The 14219-nt window shown below is 37.2% G+C and overlaps 1 protein-coding gene across 1 annotated transcript; it reads left to right on the top strand.

The window, feature by feature from the left end:
- The first annotated feature begins 963 nt into the window (after positions 1–963).
- On the top strand, positions 964–13901 carry ppp1r14c (protein phosphatase 1, regulatory (inhibitor) subunit 14C). Its single transcript, XM_081387268.1, has 4 exons — positions 964–1280; positions 10110–10193; positions 11662–11694; positions 12702–13901. The coding sequence occupies exons 1-4, from the start codon at positions 1044–1046 to the stop codon at positions 12774–12776; spliced, it is 429 nt and encodes a 142-aa protein (XP_081243394.1). The 5' UTR covers positions 964–1043; the 3' UTR covers positions 12777–13901.
- The last annotated feature ends 318 nt before the right edge of the window (positions 13902–14219 follow it).

Below are 14219 nucleotides of genomic sequence, written 5' to 3'. Positions count from 1 at the left end.
ACAAACATCTGGATCAACATAAAAGACAGATAACACAGGTAACTCTTTCTCTGAGTTAGGTGACAATATGCATTTGATTTATGTCAACGAGGACCAGTTTAGCAAGAATCCTGTGTGTGACATGTTTGACTTGTTTTCCTTTGTTTTACTTATACTCCACCTGTATGTGTATTGTATTCTGCAGTATCATTTTTAGTATCACATAGGCCCTATATAGTATCAAAGTATCATTATGAAGTAAAATATCAAACCAGTATCAAACTTTTTTAAAGAATGAGTGTAAATGCAATTTCCATCCAAAAAGAAACCTGTGTACTGCATATTACATTTTATATTGTACGCTATTTTACTGTATTGTATTCTGTATTGCTTTTATTATTGCATTGTATATTGCTGCATAGATAGATGGATGGATGGATGGATGGATGGATGGATGGATGGATGGATGGATGGATGGATGGATGGATGGATGGATGGATGGATGTATATGGACAGACAGACAGACAGACAGCGAACAGACAGATAGATAGATAGATAGATAGATAGATAGATAGATAGATAGATAGATAGATAGATAGATAGATAGATAGATAGATAGATAGATAGATAGATAGATAGATAGATAGATAGATAGATAGATAGATAGATAGATAGATAGATAGATAGATAGATAGACGCATGCATACGGCTACTAGATAGAGAGATAGATAGACAGACTCATACATACATACATACATACATTACATACACGGTAGCCTCTATGAATATGCTAATAATTTAATACCATGGTAGCTGTCAAACTATCCATCTGATACTGTCCAACCAGCGCAGAGGGATTCCCGTTTCACCAATACTGTGCGCGTTCTGGCACTCACAGCGTTAACGCGAACGCGCACATTGGCTAGCCATTCCCCTCCCACGCGCCGGTCGTCCTTTAAATGCTCGCGCTGCGCTTTAAATAGCAGGTGTGAGAAACTGTGTCCTGCAACATACACTCCTCAGACACCACCATCATCATCCTCATCGCCACCATCACCGACGCAATGTCCACCGCCACCGCTGAGACGAGCGCACAGCTTCCCCCGGCCGCGGCCAGGGTGTTCTTCCAGCCCGGCGTGGCTGGCGTGGGTTGCGCCGGTTCCGGACCGATGCCACGCGATGACCCGGTGCAGAAAAAGCAGGGCAAAGTGACGGTGAAGTACGACAGAAAGGAGCTGAGGAAGAGACTCATCCTGGAGGAATGGATCATTGAACAGCTGAGCGAACTTTACGACTGTGAGGTAAGACTGCACCAGAACAGGAACTTCATAAAAAGAGCTCGACTTTAATTTAGATAGCTTAATTATTGATAATTAGAATTTTATTGAATGATACTTTAGTTTAGTTTATTGTACATATAGTTTAATTTTGATAATTAGAATTAAAAAAAAAATGTGAATGGGTTATTTTATCTTTAGTAGGCTATCATTTGTTTCTAAAAAAAATTATATGGTGTAATTCAGATTGTAATAGTAAATTAAATAAATGTTGCCTAAATAGTAACATAAATTAATTTTAATATATATTGAATAATATAATTATGTATTGATTTTGATTAGCATTTATGCAAAGCACCTTACAGTAGTCTACAGTCAAGTATTTTGACCTTTTTACTGATTACAGTTCCTTTTTTACTGTATTTTATAATCATTTACATTTTGGCTCTTTTGTGTGAATGCTATCTTTTAGAAACAACAGCAGTATAGATATTTATACCAACATATCACTTATCAGCTAGGCAAAATGATTGGTTATTTTCAGCTTTTGTTTTACAGTATTACTGGTTCAGTCGTCTTGGAGTAACTTGAGGTTAAATGTCTTGAGTACAGTGGCGATGATATGTGAATCTGCTCTTGTGGGGTTCTGACCTGAAAGGTCACAAAGCAAGATTTTTAATCTCAAAGCTACAGTTCACCACCCCCTTGGGTTTATAGGTTGATAAATTGTGTTTGTCTTTGTGTGACCTACATTTGTCTTCTTTAAAGCAGCAATGTAATGCATGGCACTATACAGGAGTCTTTAAAGCGTGGCATCCTTTAGCATCGGTCCTCATTTCAAGATGACAAAATGTCATTCTGCTGACCTCTGTGAGGTGTCTTATTGCTCTTATCCTCTTTTGTTCCCTCTGTGTTTCTGTTCTGCGGCAGCTTGCTTTTTTTCTGCTGATGCTGTGTTGGCCTTAGAGAGACAAGAAAGAGAGAAACCGCTAGTTTGACTTGTGAGGCAGAATAACGTTGACCCTGTTAAAAGCTGGATTCTGTGAGAGTAAAAATAAGGGAATTGATCTTTACAGGAGCACAGATTCTTGAGTAGGTGAGCAAAACAGGACACAAACCTGAGAAAAGTTCTTATTCAAATTATATATATTTTGGATTCATTCAGTTTTAATAATTCTAATTTGTGGTCTCAAATCCGATTAATCGTGATTAATCACATCTAACATAAAAGTTTGTGTATGTATGTATAAATGTTGTTTTTTTTTACTGTATTTTATATTAATTTATCTTTTGGATATGCATATATACACACATATAAACCAACTTTTATGTTCGATGCGATTAATCGATTTGACGGCACTAATTAGAATTAAATAATACATCTGTTTAACATGTTCAGAGGTATTCACCATTTCATTCAAAAATGTGTTTCTCTCAACATCGTCAGATACAAAAATAGTGTCAAATAATTTTTATACTTGAATGGAAATGTTTTAGTTTAAAAAGTTACATTTCTGTATTTATTGGGTTTAGTGTCTATTTTTATATATAAAATGTATTGAGTTTTGGACTGGGGGAAGTTGGTTTAAGGGTAGCGGATTATAGGGTTAATGTAATGCTGTGGTGTTGTTTTTTTGCATGTATCTTCCTCAAAGTAAGCAGACATGCACATATGGTAAATTACCTTTGACATGGTCTCTCTAGACTTTACACACAATCCCAGCAGCATCTTGTGGGTCTTTAGAGTCGAAAATCTTATGGCAGCAGTGTGTTACCATTTGTGCCAAAAAGAGCATTTTATTTGTGGTGTTAATCATAACATCAAATATGATTCTGTTTACAAGATAAGGCATCTAATTAGGTTAAGGATGTGAGCTAATAAAGATGTGTTTACTCAGGTGTACTTTAATGACCTGTCACATTTGCACTATAAACGAGAAGGAAGTCACACATATAGCCAATAACCATTCACAGCTCAATGTCTGGCCACCCATTAATAGCACGTCGCAATGAAAGGCAAAAGACTTCATGTAAACAAAAGCATTCTGAATTAGACTAGCGCATGTCAGCTGCACTAATAAACACTGTGAGAAATAATCTTCAGCAGTGTATTTAGAGCTTTATTAAAAGAGTAAGAGTGAGATTGCTGCATACACAACTAAGATGGCGGAGTTGGGTTAAAGTCATCATGAAATCAAAATCAGTATTTATTATAAATGATTTATCAGTGCACAGCATTTTTTAAATATTCTCATAATCTTTAATCAAAATAACTTCCACGCCCTCTTGCAGCGACATTTTCCTGTCCGAGAAGCCATTTCACTTGGATATTCGTCACGACTTCCATTTCATGTCATCTCATGTTTGTTAGCGCTTATGTAGCTCTCATTATCATCTATACTCCCTTTTAATTGGCGGAGCAAAAATGACCAAAGCCATTTTGATATTCGATAGTTTGTTTGAAATGATTTAAATATGTCTCTCTCACACAGCTAAATAAGTTAAGGGAAAGTGTTTAGCAGGTTTAGCTGATTGGATTTGCGTGCAACTCACTAACAATAACATCTCCATTGTGCAATATGGCCGTTAGGGTTAGTGTAAGGTGATGACACGTTATAGACCTACTTAAGAAAGAGTAGGTCAGCATGGGATTACTTGCTGACAGTGAAGGTTTTCTAGATCTAGAGAAGTTTGATAGAATTCAACCAAAACCCTGAGGCCTGAAACTGATCCTCTAGTACATGAATGCACATGCTTTTTGCAATTGCTTCTAGCAATGCAGACTTGATTGCAAGCGTCGTTGCATTCCCAAATATGTCAAAATACAATTCAAGATGCTATGCAAGCATGCATTGAAAATATCATCATTTGTCCTTTCGGCTGCGTGAGGAACTGCATGCATTGGTGTAAACTACTTTCTAGAGTCGTTGTTCTACTTTAATAGCAGACAGCTTGCTTAGCATGTTACTATAAACTTAGTTTATAGCTAACTACCTGAACAATAACATTTGGTTTAATAGTGCACCCATTTGAAGGCTGCTCTATCACCCCATTGAGTACAATCCAAGAATGCTTTAAGCATTTACAGATTACAGTGTTTGCAATGCATAGATCTAATATTTGAGCTCACACTTTAAAGCATCACTTGACTATGATATCACAGGCTTTCATTCACAGAGCTGACCTCTGACCCCAACCGATCAGAATGAGTGACAGCACAGCGTGGATTAGATGAACTTGGTGGTCATACAGTGAGTGAATGTATCCAACAGAGCGAAAGCGAGAAAAAGGATGAGCAAGGAAAAAATGGTGGAACGTTATCAGGATATTTGGAGGTTAATTTCTGTGACTTTTGGGAGAAGAGGATTGGGGAAAAGGAATTAGAGCAGAAATTAGAGCGGAAGATGAGAGGAAAGTAATGGAAAAGCAGTAAGGAAGAACACAATAGAATTAGAATTGGATCCGTTTAGTGGACGGTAAAACAAAGGAAAATAAGGCAATTTTGGACTTGGAATTGAATCAATTTCATGCCTCGAGTAAAACAGCATGTCATCTCATGCACACACTAACAACCCTCTAAGAAACACTAATAGTGTGTGTTCATATGATCTCTGCATTCTCAGCACCTCAGCTGTGCTTACGAGGCTTACAAAGAACAAATGTAGGACGTTTCTTGTTGCAATTTGCATGTGCATGTGTATCAGAGCTCTTTGATGGGCTTTGCTTTAGTAAAACAGGTCCATCTGGAGTTCATTAGCGTATTGAACACAGAGATGAGGTGGTCTACGTGCGAGCTAATGATGGAGTCCTCTGTCTAACGGAGTCCTCAAATCAATGACGGTCACAAACCGCTGCCTAAGCTGTTTTCTGCAGAGGATTCTGTCTATTTCAGGCACAGGGCAGCGGTTTGCAAGCATGCAGATGCTCTGTGTGAGAATCAAGGATGAATAGTGCTGTGATAGGATGTGAAAGCTCATTCAGTAACACTGCTGTACTAAACATCCAAAATATTAAGATTAGTGCTCAATTTTAATTTTTTTTTATGGCTGGTTTTTAAACTTGAGGCACATTCACACTAAGGACGATAACTATAATGATGTCGCTTTAAAAAAAAAAAATCTAAATGTAAAAGAATAGCAGAGTCCATACCACAAATATAATGATAACGGGCCGGCACTATAAATTATACTGTTGGAATCACTTTGACTTTGGGGGGGGATTGTTAGCCCATAACATTTTATTGTTCAAAACCTGTTTTGTGCAGACCCTGTTTCATTCTGTTTGGGTGTTGAATGTTACAAAAAAATACATACAGTTAAAGCATTACATTTTAATCGTCATAAAGGCAAAATTTAAGCAGAATTTGATTTTTTTTTTCTTATATAATGGGACATCAAATTTTTTATTTGAAAGTTATTTTGCATTATGCACTAAATGGTGCAATCTATCAAATATTGTGACTAAATTCAGTCTCCTGTTAATTATATCAGTACTGAGTCATATACGTTTTTTGAGAATGGCTGCAAAACCCTCTCTCTGTACTGACACACAACACCGCATAAGAAGCAGCGAGATATGTCCTCTGCATTCAGCCCAGTGGGGTTCTGCTAATATGCCCCTGTCTGCAAAAGATACCCACAACCCCCCTCTCTGCTGTCTTTCTCTTCAGCGAGGGGGAAGGGGTTCGTCTTTGATGCTCAACGCCTCAGGGCTCTGTCTGATATCATGGCCACTGCATTGCATTTCACTTCGACTGATTGTATTGATTCAGCGTGTTTGTGTTTTGTATTAGAGACGATCCTGTCTGCATTTGTTTATATTGTATTTTAATCTCCATCTGACCTTGTAGAAGAAGCATTGTACCTTTTTTGTTTTTTTTGTAATTTTGATCATTAAGAAGCACTTGTATGTAAAAAAAAGTATAATAATAATATATTATATTATATTATATTATATTATATTATATTATATTATATTATATTATATTATATTATATTATATTATATACTCTGCCCGGCAAAAAAAGTTGTTGTTTGGATTTAAATGGTTAATGCTTAAGAGTGAGTATATTTATATCATTACTCCAACCTTTAGTGTCATATGATCCATCAGAAATGATTATAATATGCTGAAGGATCATGTGACACTGAAGACTGGAGTAATGATGCTGAAAATTCAGCTTTGATCACAGAAAAAAGTTACATTTTAAAATGCATTCAAATAGAAAAACTGTATTTTTAATAATATTTTAATAATGTTCCACAATATTACTGTTTTTACAGCATTTGCGGTCAAATAAATGCAGCCTTTGTGAGAATATTTGAATGTTTTTTCAAAAACATTTAAAAAATCATAATTCCAAGCATTTGACTTTTTGATAAAAATGCATGATGCAACAATTTTGCTAAGTTCATTTAAAAACTACATATTAGGTCAAAGTTTGAACTCTGGTCCCTTTACTAATCAACTGTATGACTAGAGAAACATATTTTATTTGTATATAATGAATTGTTTTTTTTGTCTTCAGTCATGTTTTTTTCTTACCAGTGAGTGACACTAATAAAACCACAAACGCAGCTGATGCTCCCTCAAAAAATGGGTTCATGTCACTTCTGCCTTGTAGAGAACAATTTTACCATCTTTATTCTGCCAACTGAAGGAGCCCGATCATAAATCATCTGTGACACACAGAATATGCATGCGCATGGTGTTTTATGAGCACATATGTGCGCAGTACAGTAAAATCTGCTTGTTTATGTTGGTATCCAAATGGTGTTATGTGTGTGGGAGTTTGTGTGTGATTTCTGAGCATTGCTGCCGGCGTTTGTGTGTACATTTCGCACTTTCCTGCAAGCCCTCTCTCACACTAACGCCTGTTTGAAATCCTCAGTGGTCTGACATGTCTGCTCTGAGAGGGAGAGAGATTGCCTCCCTCTGCTTTGTGTTTGCAGATGAGACACCAGTCGTCTGCGCTTTCAGGCACCGTGAACAAATGGGTCAAGTGAAGGTGTCTGTGCTGGTTCTGCAGCTCATACAGCACACTCGTTCAGTACCCACAATCCACCTGCAGGGCTTTTCATTCACAATACACATACATTATATGCAAGCACATTTGCACAGCTAGAATGAAAAATGCTTTATACTGTAGTGGCCATTAATGATGGCTCAAAACAATAAAAAAAAAAAAAGCAAGAACTCTTTATAAAACAACTGATAGATAGATAGATAGATAGATAGATAGATAGATAGATAGATAGATAGATAGATAGATAGATAGATAGATAGATAGATAGATAGATAGATAGATAGATAGATAGATAGATAGATAGATAGATAGATAGATAGATAGATAGGAATGTGGTAGGCATGTTGCTAGGATTGTCTGGGTGGTTGCAAAGTGGGTTCTTACTGACTTGGTGAACTGGTGTGAAATACAGCTACTGAAATGATTGTTTGAGGTGGCTGATTGCATCTGTGTCAGGTTATCTTGATTGATGTCGGATCAGTCTGTGATTGATTGGCCATTGGTTTAGCTTTATCTGATTTAGTCTTTGTGGCTGGCATTATCTTTTTTTGCCATTTTCCCAACTAGGACACTCAGGAGTGAACATGTGAACACACAGACACAGACAAAAAAAAGGTCTAAAATAAACGCATGATGTATTTGCTCATCTGACAGCAGCCAGGCGACTGATTGGATCATAATTTTAACAAACGGCTCAATAAGAAGCCAAGCCATGATGTCGTTCTAAAGAATGATTTGTCAAAAACCTCATTTGTTGCGCAAATGAGCGTGTCTGTTTTTGAAGATTTATAGTGTTAATATATTGATTTGTATTTGTCGTTAAATGTAAAAGTGTGTCATAATCTTTCTGAAAATGTCACCCCATTGTAGATTTACATGAACTCACAATATTCATATTTGTGTACATCTTACCGCTAAGATAATTTGATAATATTGAGATCTCTTTAGAAACTCTAGAGAGAAAAAAAAAGTAATATTATCTCACTTTTAAATGTTTACAAACAATTCTAAATGCGGCACTGTCAGATTGTTTTCTTCACATTATGAACCAGAGTGAATTTTTCTACACACACACTCAGAGAGAGCGAGACTCATCCTTATTAACTCTGCAGACCAGCACTAATCATTTTGACCTGCTTCTCGCTAAATCATTCTCTTTCACTCTCCGGCCACTTTATTAGGTACATCTTGCTAGTACCGGATTGCCTTCAGAACTGCCTTAATTCTTCACAGCACAGATTCAACAAGGTGCTGGAAACACTCCTCATAGATTTTGGTCCATATTGACATGATAGCATCAGTTGCTGCAGATTTATCAGCTGCACATCTATGGTGCGATTCTCCCGTTCCACACATCCCAAATCTGCTCTATTGGATTGAGATCTGGAGACTGTGGAGGTTTGAGTTTAGTGAACTCACTGTCATGATCAAGAAACCAGTTTGAGATGATTTGAGCTTTATGATATGGTGTGTTATCCTGCTGGAACTCGTCAGAAGATGATACACTGTGGTCATAAAGGGTTGGACATGATCAGCAACAATACTCAGGCTGTGGAGTTTAATCGATGATCAATTGGCACTAAGAGACCCAAAGTGTGCAAGAAAATATCCCAGCATCATTACACCACCAGTAGCCTGAAGCGCTGATACCAGGCAGGATGGAGCCATGCTTTCATGTTGTTTACGCCATATTCTGACCGACCATCTGAACGCTGAAGCAGAAATGGAGACTCATCAGACCAGACAACGTTCTTCCAATCTTCTATTGTCCTGTTTTATTGAGCCGTGTGAATTATAGCCTCAGTTTCTGTTCTCATCTGACAGGAGTGTGACCGGTGTGTGTCTTCTTCTGCTGGAGCTCGTCTTCTTCAAGGTTTGATGCGTTGTGTGTTCAGAGATGCTCTTCTGCAGACCTCGGTCTAAATGCCTTGAGTTGCTGCCATCTGATTGGCTGATTAGATATTTGTGTTAACGTGCAATTGAACTGCTGCACCTAAATGTTTGTTCTTTCTTTTTTGTGTGTGTGTGTGTAATATAATATAATATAATATAATATAATATAATATAATATAATATAATATAATATAATATAATATACTTTTTTTTTCTTTTTTTTTTAAATACTGTAAAAAAAAATGTTTAAATTGAAAATAAATCAATGCCATTGTATATGAAAAAACTTTGAACAAAATCCTACATCATGCAAAAAACCATTCATGCACATTTGATGAAGTAGAGTAAATCTGGAAAGTAAATCCTGGATTTGTCCTTGGATCTGTCAAGCAAATGCAGAATTGGCTGCAACACTGACTAACTGGCACACAGACAATAATGACGTGTGCTTTCATATTGAAGATGTATATTATTCTATCTCCCTCATTTGCCAAACGAGCCAAGCGATTACCACATGGAAAATAGTCCCCTCTCTTCCTCTCACCTTTAAACAGGGGAGTGTATTTATAGACCTCATCTCATCGTGCCTGTGTGCCTCTGTCTGTCATCACAGTGGCACAGCCTTCAGATTAACCTCAGCTTGTGACTGGAGTGTTTCCTGATGTTCTCGCTCCCCAAATAGCCCAGATGAACATATAATTCACAATTTCTTGGCTGCTGATTTGATCTAGACCACATCTATCCAATCTGTAAGAATTTCTGCTCTAATGAAGGAAAATCAATTACTTGGAGGTCTCTTGGTGGTTTCATTTAAGTATCAGATGTTTGCAGATGTTTATTTAAAACCCAAGCACAAAAGAGATCTCATTTGGGAATTTCTTTTTCTTTTTTATGTGCTTCCACTCACTTACTATGTGTGATCTCTGTTTGTACAGGAAGAGGAAATGCCAGAGGTGGAGATTGACATTGATGATCTCCTGGAGGTGAACAGTGAAGATGAGAGAGCTGTAAAACTACAGGTAAACTCCTGTGTGAGCGTGTGTTTGGAAAATAATGCATTTTTCTGTTAGGGTACGTTTACACGACAACAATGTACTAAAAACGGAAACGCTTTTTTCCTTCGCGTTTTTCGTGTTCAGACGACAACATTGTCAAAATGATCCCTGTCCACACGGATCCGTGAAAATGCATAAAAACACTGTATTGTGCTGCCAGGCCAGTCGTTTGCGATGTCGTTTTTTTTGTAGTTTACATGGAGACGATAACGGTATCGTTTTTAAACAAGTGCACTTTGAAACTAGTTTTCAAAAGTTAGCGTTTTCAGGCCACCAAAATGGCGTTGTTGTGTCACTGAATGGTCAAAATGCATAAGTTTTCCGATTTTGGTTGTAAAAGGTGTCGTGTAAACAGCCCCTTAAACACTGAGTTTAGAGTTTAATGCCAAAACATTGTACATGAATGCAAACACTTTTAGCTATGCTTGGTTTCATGATGTTCTGAAATTTATCAGAATGCAATTCATAATGCAATGTTCATTTCGCATTCCAGCACTTCTGAAAGCGGCGTTAAGAGAATCTTGCTGAGTAATTAGGCTAGTTAAAATTAGTTCTGAGGCCGTATTATCCCTTTTACAAAGTCTTGATTTTGTTTTTGGGCTCTACTAGCATAGGTTTAAAAAATGTGTTATATAATAATATAAAAAAAAAAAACAATTTCACATATTTTGCACTGTTGCAGCACAGTCTGTCAGTAACGGTCTGGGGTGCGTTTCCCAAAAGCATCGTTGGCAAACTATGATTGCAAGTACTGTTGAACTCTATTGGTAGTGACGGAACTTGCGACTACAGTTGGCTTCTGGAAACACACTCCTGTTTAGTTCCTGTCTCTACGAAGCCCCTCTTTCCGTAAAGCGCAATGTGCTCTGATTGGTCGGCTGGACCGGTGTGTTATGATTGGTCAAGTGTGTTTGTGAAATGTCCCGCCCCTTACCATAACCACGAGTTTCAACGCACTACTAACTAACTCAACCAGGCCTCGTCCCTTTATTTTGCGTGTGCCTTGAGCAGGAATTATTTAAATGAGGAATATTGTGGCGTGTTCGCGGAAGAAAACTCAAGACTCGAGTCATTTCAGGGAGTTCGGAAACAGTTACTGATATACAGAATAACTCCCGCCGGAGTGACTTTGTGCTTTGTAACTTTGCAGACCTTTTTCAATGTCAAACAGCGACATTACACACTAAACAAGGTCCTCTTTAAAGTGTTTTTATACTATCTGAATAATAACATCTGCTTTATTGATAGAGACATTAAAATAAACTCTAGCGCCTCCTTGAGGGTTTTTACTGCCACAGTAACACAAAAACGCTATATGCCCAAGCCAAAAATTCACGTTGTGTACGTATGTGTCTGAAAATGTTTGGGTTTCTGAAGTTGTCTGTGTGTGTCTCAGTCAAATGATATCTTCCTTTCTTTTTTTGTCCCTTAGGAATCACTGACAGACTGCTTCAAGCCCACTGATGTAAGTCATAACAGAAAATATAGGCCACCAACCTACAGCTCTGTTCCAAAACATAGTGAGCTGCCTATGTAGACAGCATTTTAAGGAGTATTTTACGTGCATGCCTTTATATACATGCATACATACACATACATACATGCATGCATACATACATGCATACATACATACATACATACATACATACATACATACATGCATACATATGTATACAATCATCTGAAAAGGATACATGCAATGCTGCCTTTTTGGACCAAAAAAATTAAGTCAGTAACTTCTAAGGCGGCATCTTAATCAAAATGCTACCTTAAAAAGCTGCTGCCTATGTAGTCAGTAAGCGTTTGAAACGGAGCCACAAATTCCACACAAACTGAGACTTGCTAACATCTGTATGTTGTCTTTTAATTCATGCTGTAACACACACACACACACACACACACACACACACACACACACACAGCTTTAGGACATGCTAGTGGATTTCATGAGTGTGCACTGACCTGAAAACATGTGTGTGCTCAAAGAATCCATCCAACATTATGAAAATCACAATGCATAAGACAGCAGACACATTAACCCACTGACCAACACACACAGATACAGATGCTTTTAATCCAATATAAACACCCATGTTTACACCCGTGTTTTAGTGTGTGTGTGTGTGTACTATATAAAATAAAGTTATATAAATGTAAAATTACAAAACACAGACACACAGAAGTGTCCTTATCAAGCCATACGTGTTTATATTAGAAAAAAAAGCATCTGTACACACACTCTTACAATCCTCTCTTATCTAATCACAGATGCTTAAACTCTCATGCGTGCTTGTTTGTGTGTGTATTGTGCATCAAACCCAAGCACATAAGATTGTGAATCAAAGACCCCGCAGCATTGTTGCTGACCTACAGCCACAAGCTTTACACAGCGAATGAATGATGCGGAAACATGAGTAGACAAGACTTGAAGAATTTTACTACACACAGTCTGTCTCTTTCTCTCTACGCCAGGTCTTCGTGCGTGAGCTCCTCGGCAGGATAAGAGGAATGAGAAAACTCAGCGCTCCGCAGAAGAAAAGCTTTTAAGTGCTTGTAAATGCCAACGACAATCCAGCTACCTGGACTACAGGTCCCACAATCCATCACTCAGTCTAGAGTCCACACACAGCCCTCAAGGACTCCATATCCCAGGATTCCTTTCTGGCCCAGAATAGGACCCATATCCCAAAAAAGCAACTTTGTTCAGACCACCTTCATTTCAGATAGATCACACAATCAATCCAAGAGTGCAAAGTTCATCCGGGACGCAATCTAAAAACAATCTCAGCAGCCGATCGGGACAGCCTGATGTTCCTGCCCTCAACCTCTCAGTTGTTCTCACAGGCCCGATACATTATTACACTGTTTGGTGCAGTACTACAGCTATTTGTGTGAAACCACAACTGACTAAGCTATTTCATATAGCCTATTAATTATATTTTATATTGTCTTTCTTTTAAGCAAAGTTGGTAAAGTCACAACCATTTTTTTTTTCTTAATCAACAGACTTTTTAACACCTGTTGGCCTTTCCTGCTGATCTCAGAATAGGTTTTTTGGGGTTTTTGTCCAATCACTGTCCTGTATTGATGGCCAATATTCACCAATATCTGGCCAGTTACATTGACTCTCATAATTTTGCTGTCTAAACATTCTTAAGTCATTTTGCTTCTCAAGTAAATGATCTTGATTCAAGATATTGAGTCTTGTATTCTGATCAAAATTAAGTGAATTTATGCTTAAAACAAGAACTAATATCTTAATTCAAAGGGAAAATAAGATTTTTTTGTGACCTCATTGGAAGATATTTCTTTTTGTTTTAAGCATCGCATTGCTTCACAAGTAAATGTATCTTGATTTAAGAATCTTTAGATATTGTACTGGAAAACAAGGCTAAAATATTTTTTTTTGCAGTGAGCAAAAGTGGTCATGAGCTAATTGTGTAATGTTCAGTTTTTAAGTCATATAATTGGCCAGAATACATATCAGTCTGTCATATTACCATCATTATTGTATTTTGATAACGCTAATCTTTCAAGACTGTTGAACTGATTTTTGACAGGTCTCTAAAAAATTTCCAAATTTGGGTCAAATATGGACAAATCCAGCCGTTGGGTTACATTTTTAACCCAACATTTGGGTTTGTCCATATTTGACCCAAAATTGGGTTTAAACAACATGGCTAAAATAACTACTTTCATAGAGTGGATATGATTGTAGAATGTGAAAAGTTTAAAGATTTTGGGCGGGATGTGCTGCCAGAAAGTAAAGAAATAAGGCTATATTCGGAATTAAATACTAGTGAACTATTTATTATGAAGTATTCTAGTATGCTATTGCGAACATAGCCATGCTTCTAAGAGATAACAAGGGCTGCATGACAGTTGATCTTATTAGCAGACATATTGTGATGATGGTTAGTGTTCATCTAATGATCAAGTCTAATGATAGCTGGATGAGGAAGTCTAGTTTGACTCAAGCCATTATCGTAA

The sequence above is a fragment of the Scardinius erythrophthalmus genome, assembly GCF_964197995.2.
Source record: "Scardinius erythrophthalmus genome assembly, chromosome: 15".
Taxonomy (NCBI): Eukaryota; Metazoa; Chordata; class Actinopteri; order Cypriniformes; family Leuciscidae; genus Scardinius; species Scardinius erythrophthalmus.
Note: the sequence above shows the minus strand (reverse complement) of the source record. Positions and strands in the feature narration are given on the sequence as shown.

What these genes read in the sequence shown, in the direction of transcription:
- ppp1r14c (XM_081387268.1), top strand. Translation starts at nt 1,044, where the DNA reads ATGTCCACCGCCACCGCTGAGACGAGCGCACAGCTTCCCCCGGCCGCG. An exon ending in AGAGAGCTGTAAAACTACAG is followed by an intron (nt 10,194 to 11,661) that starts GTAAACTCCTGT and finishes TTTGTCCCTTAG; the next exon opens with GAATCACTGACAGACTGCTT. An exon ending in ACTGCTTCAAGCCCACTGAT is followed by an intron (nt 11,695 to 12,701) that starts GTAAGTCATAAC and finishes TCTCTACGCCAG; the next exon opens with GTCTTCGTGCGTGAGCTCCT.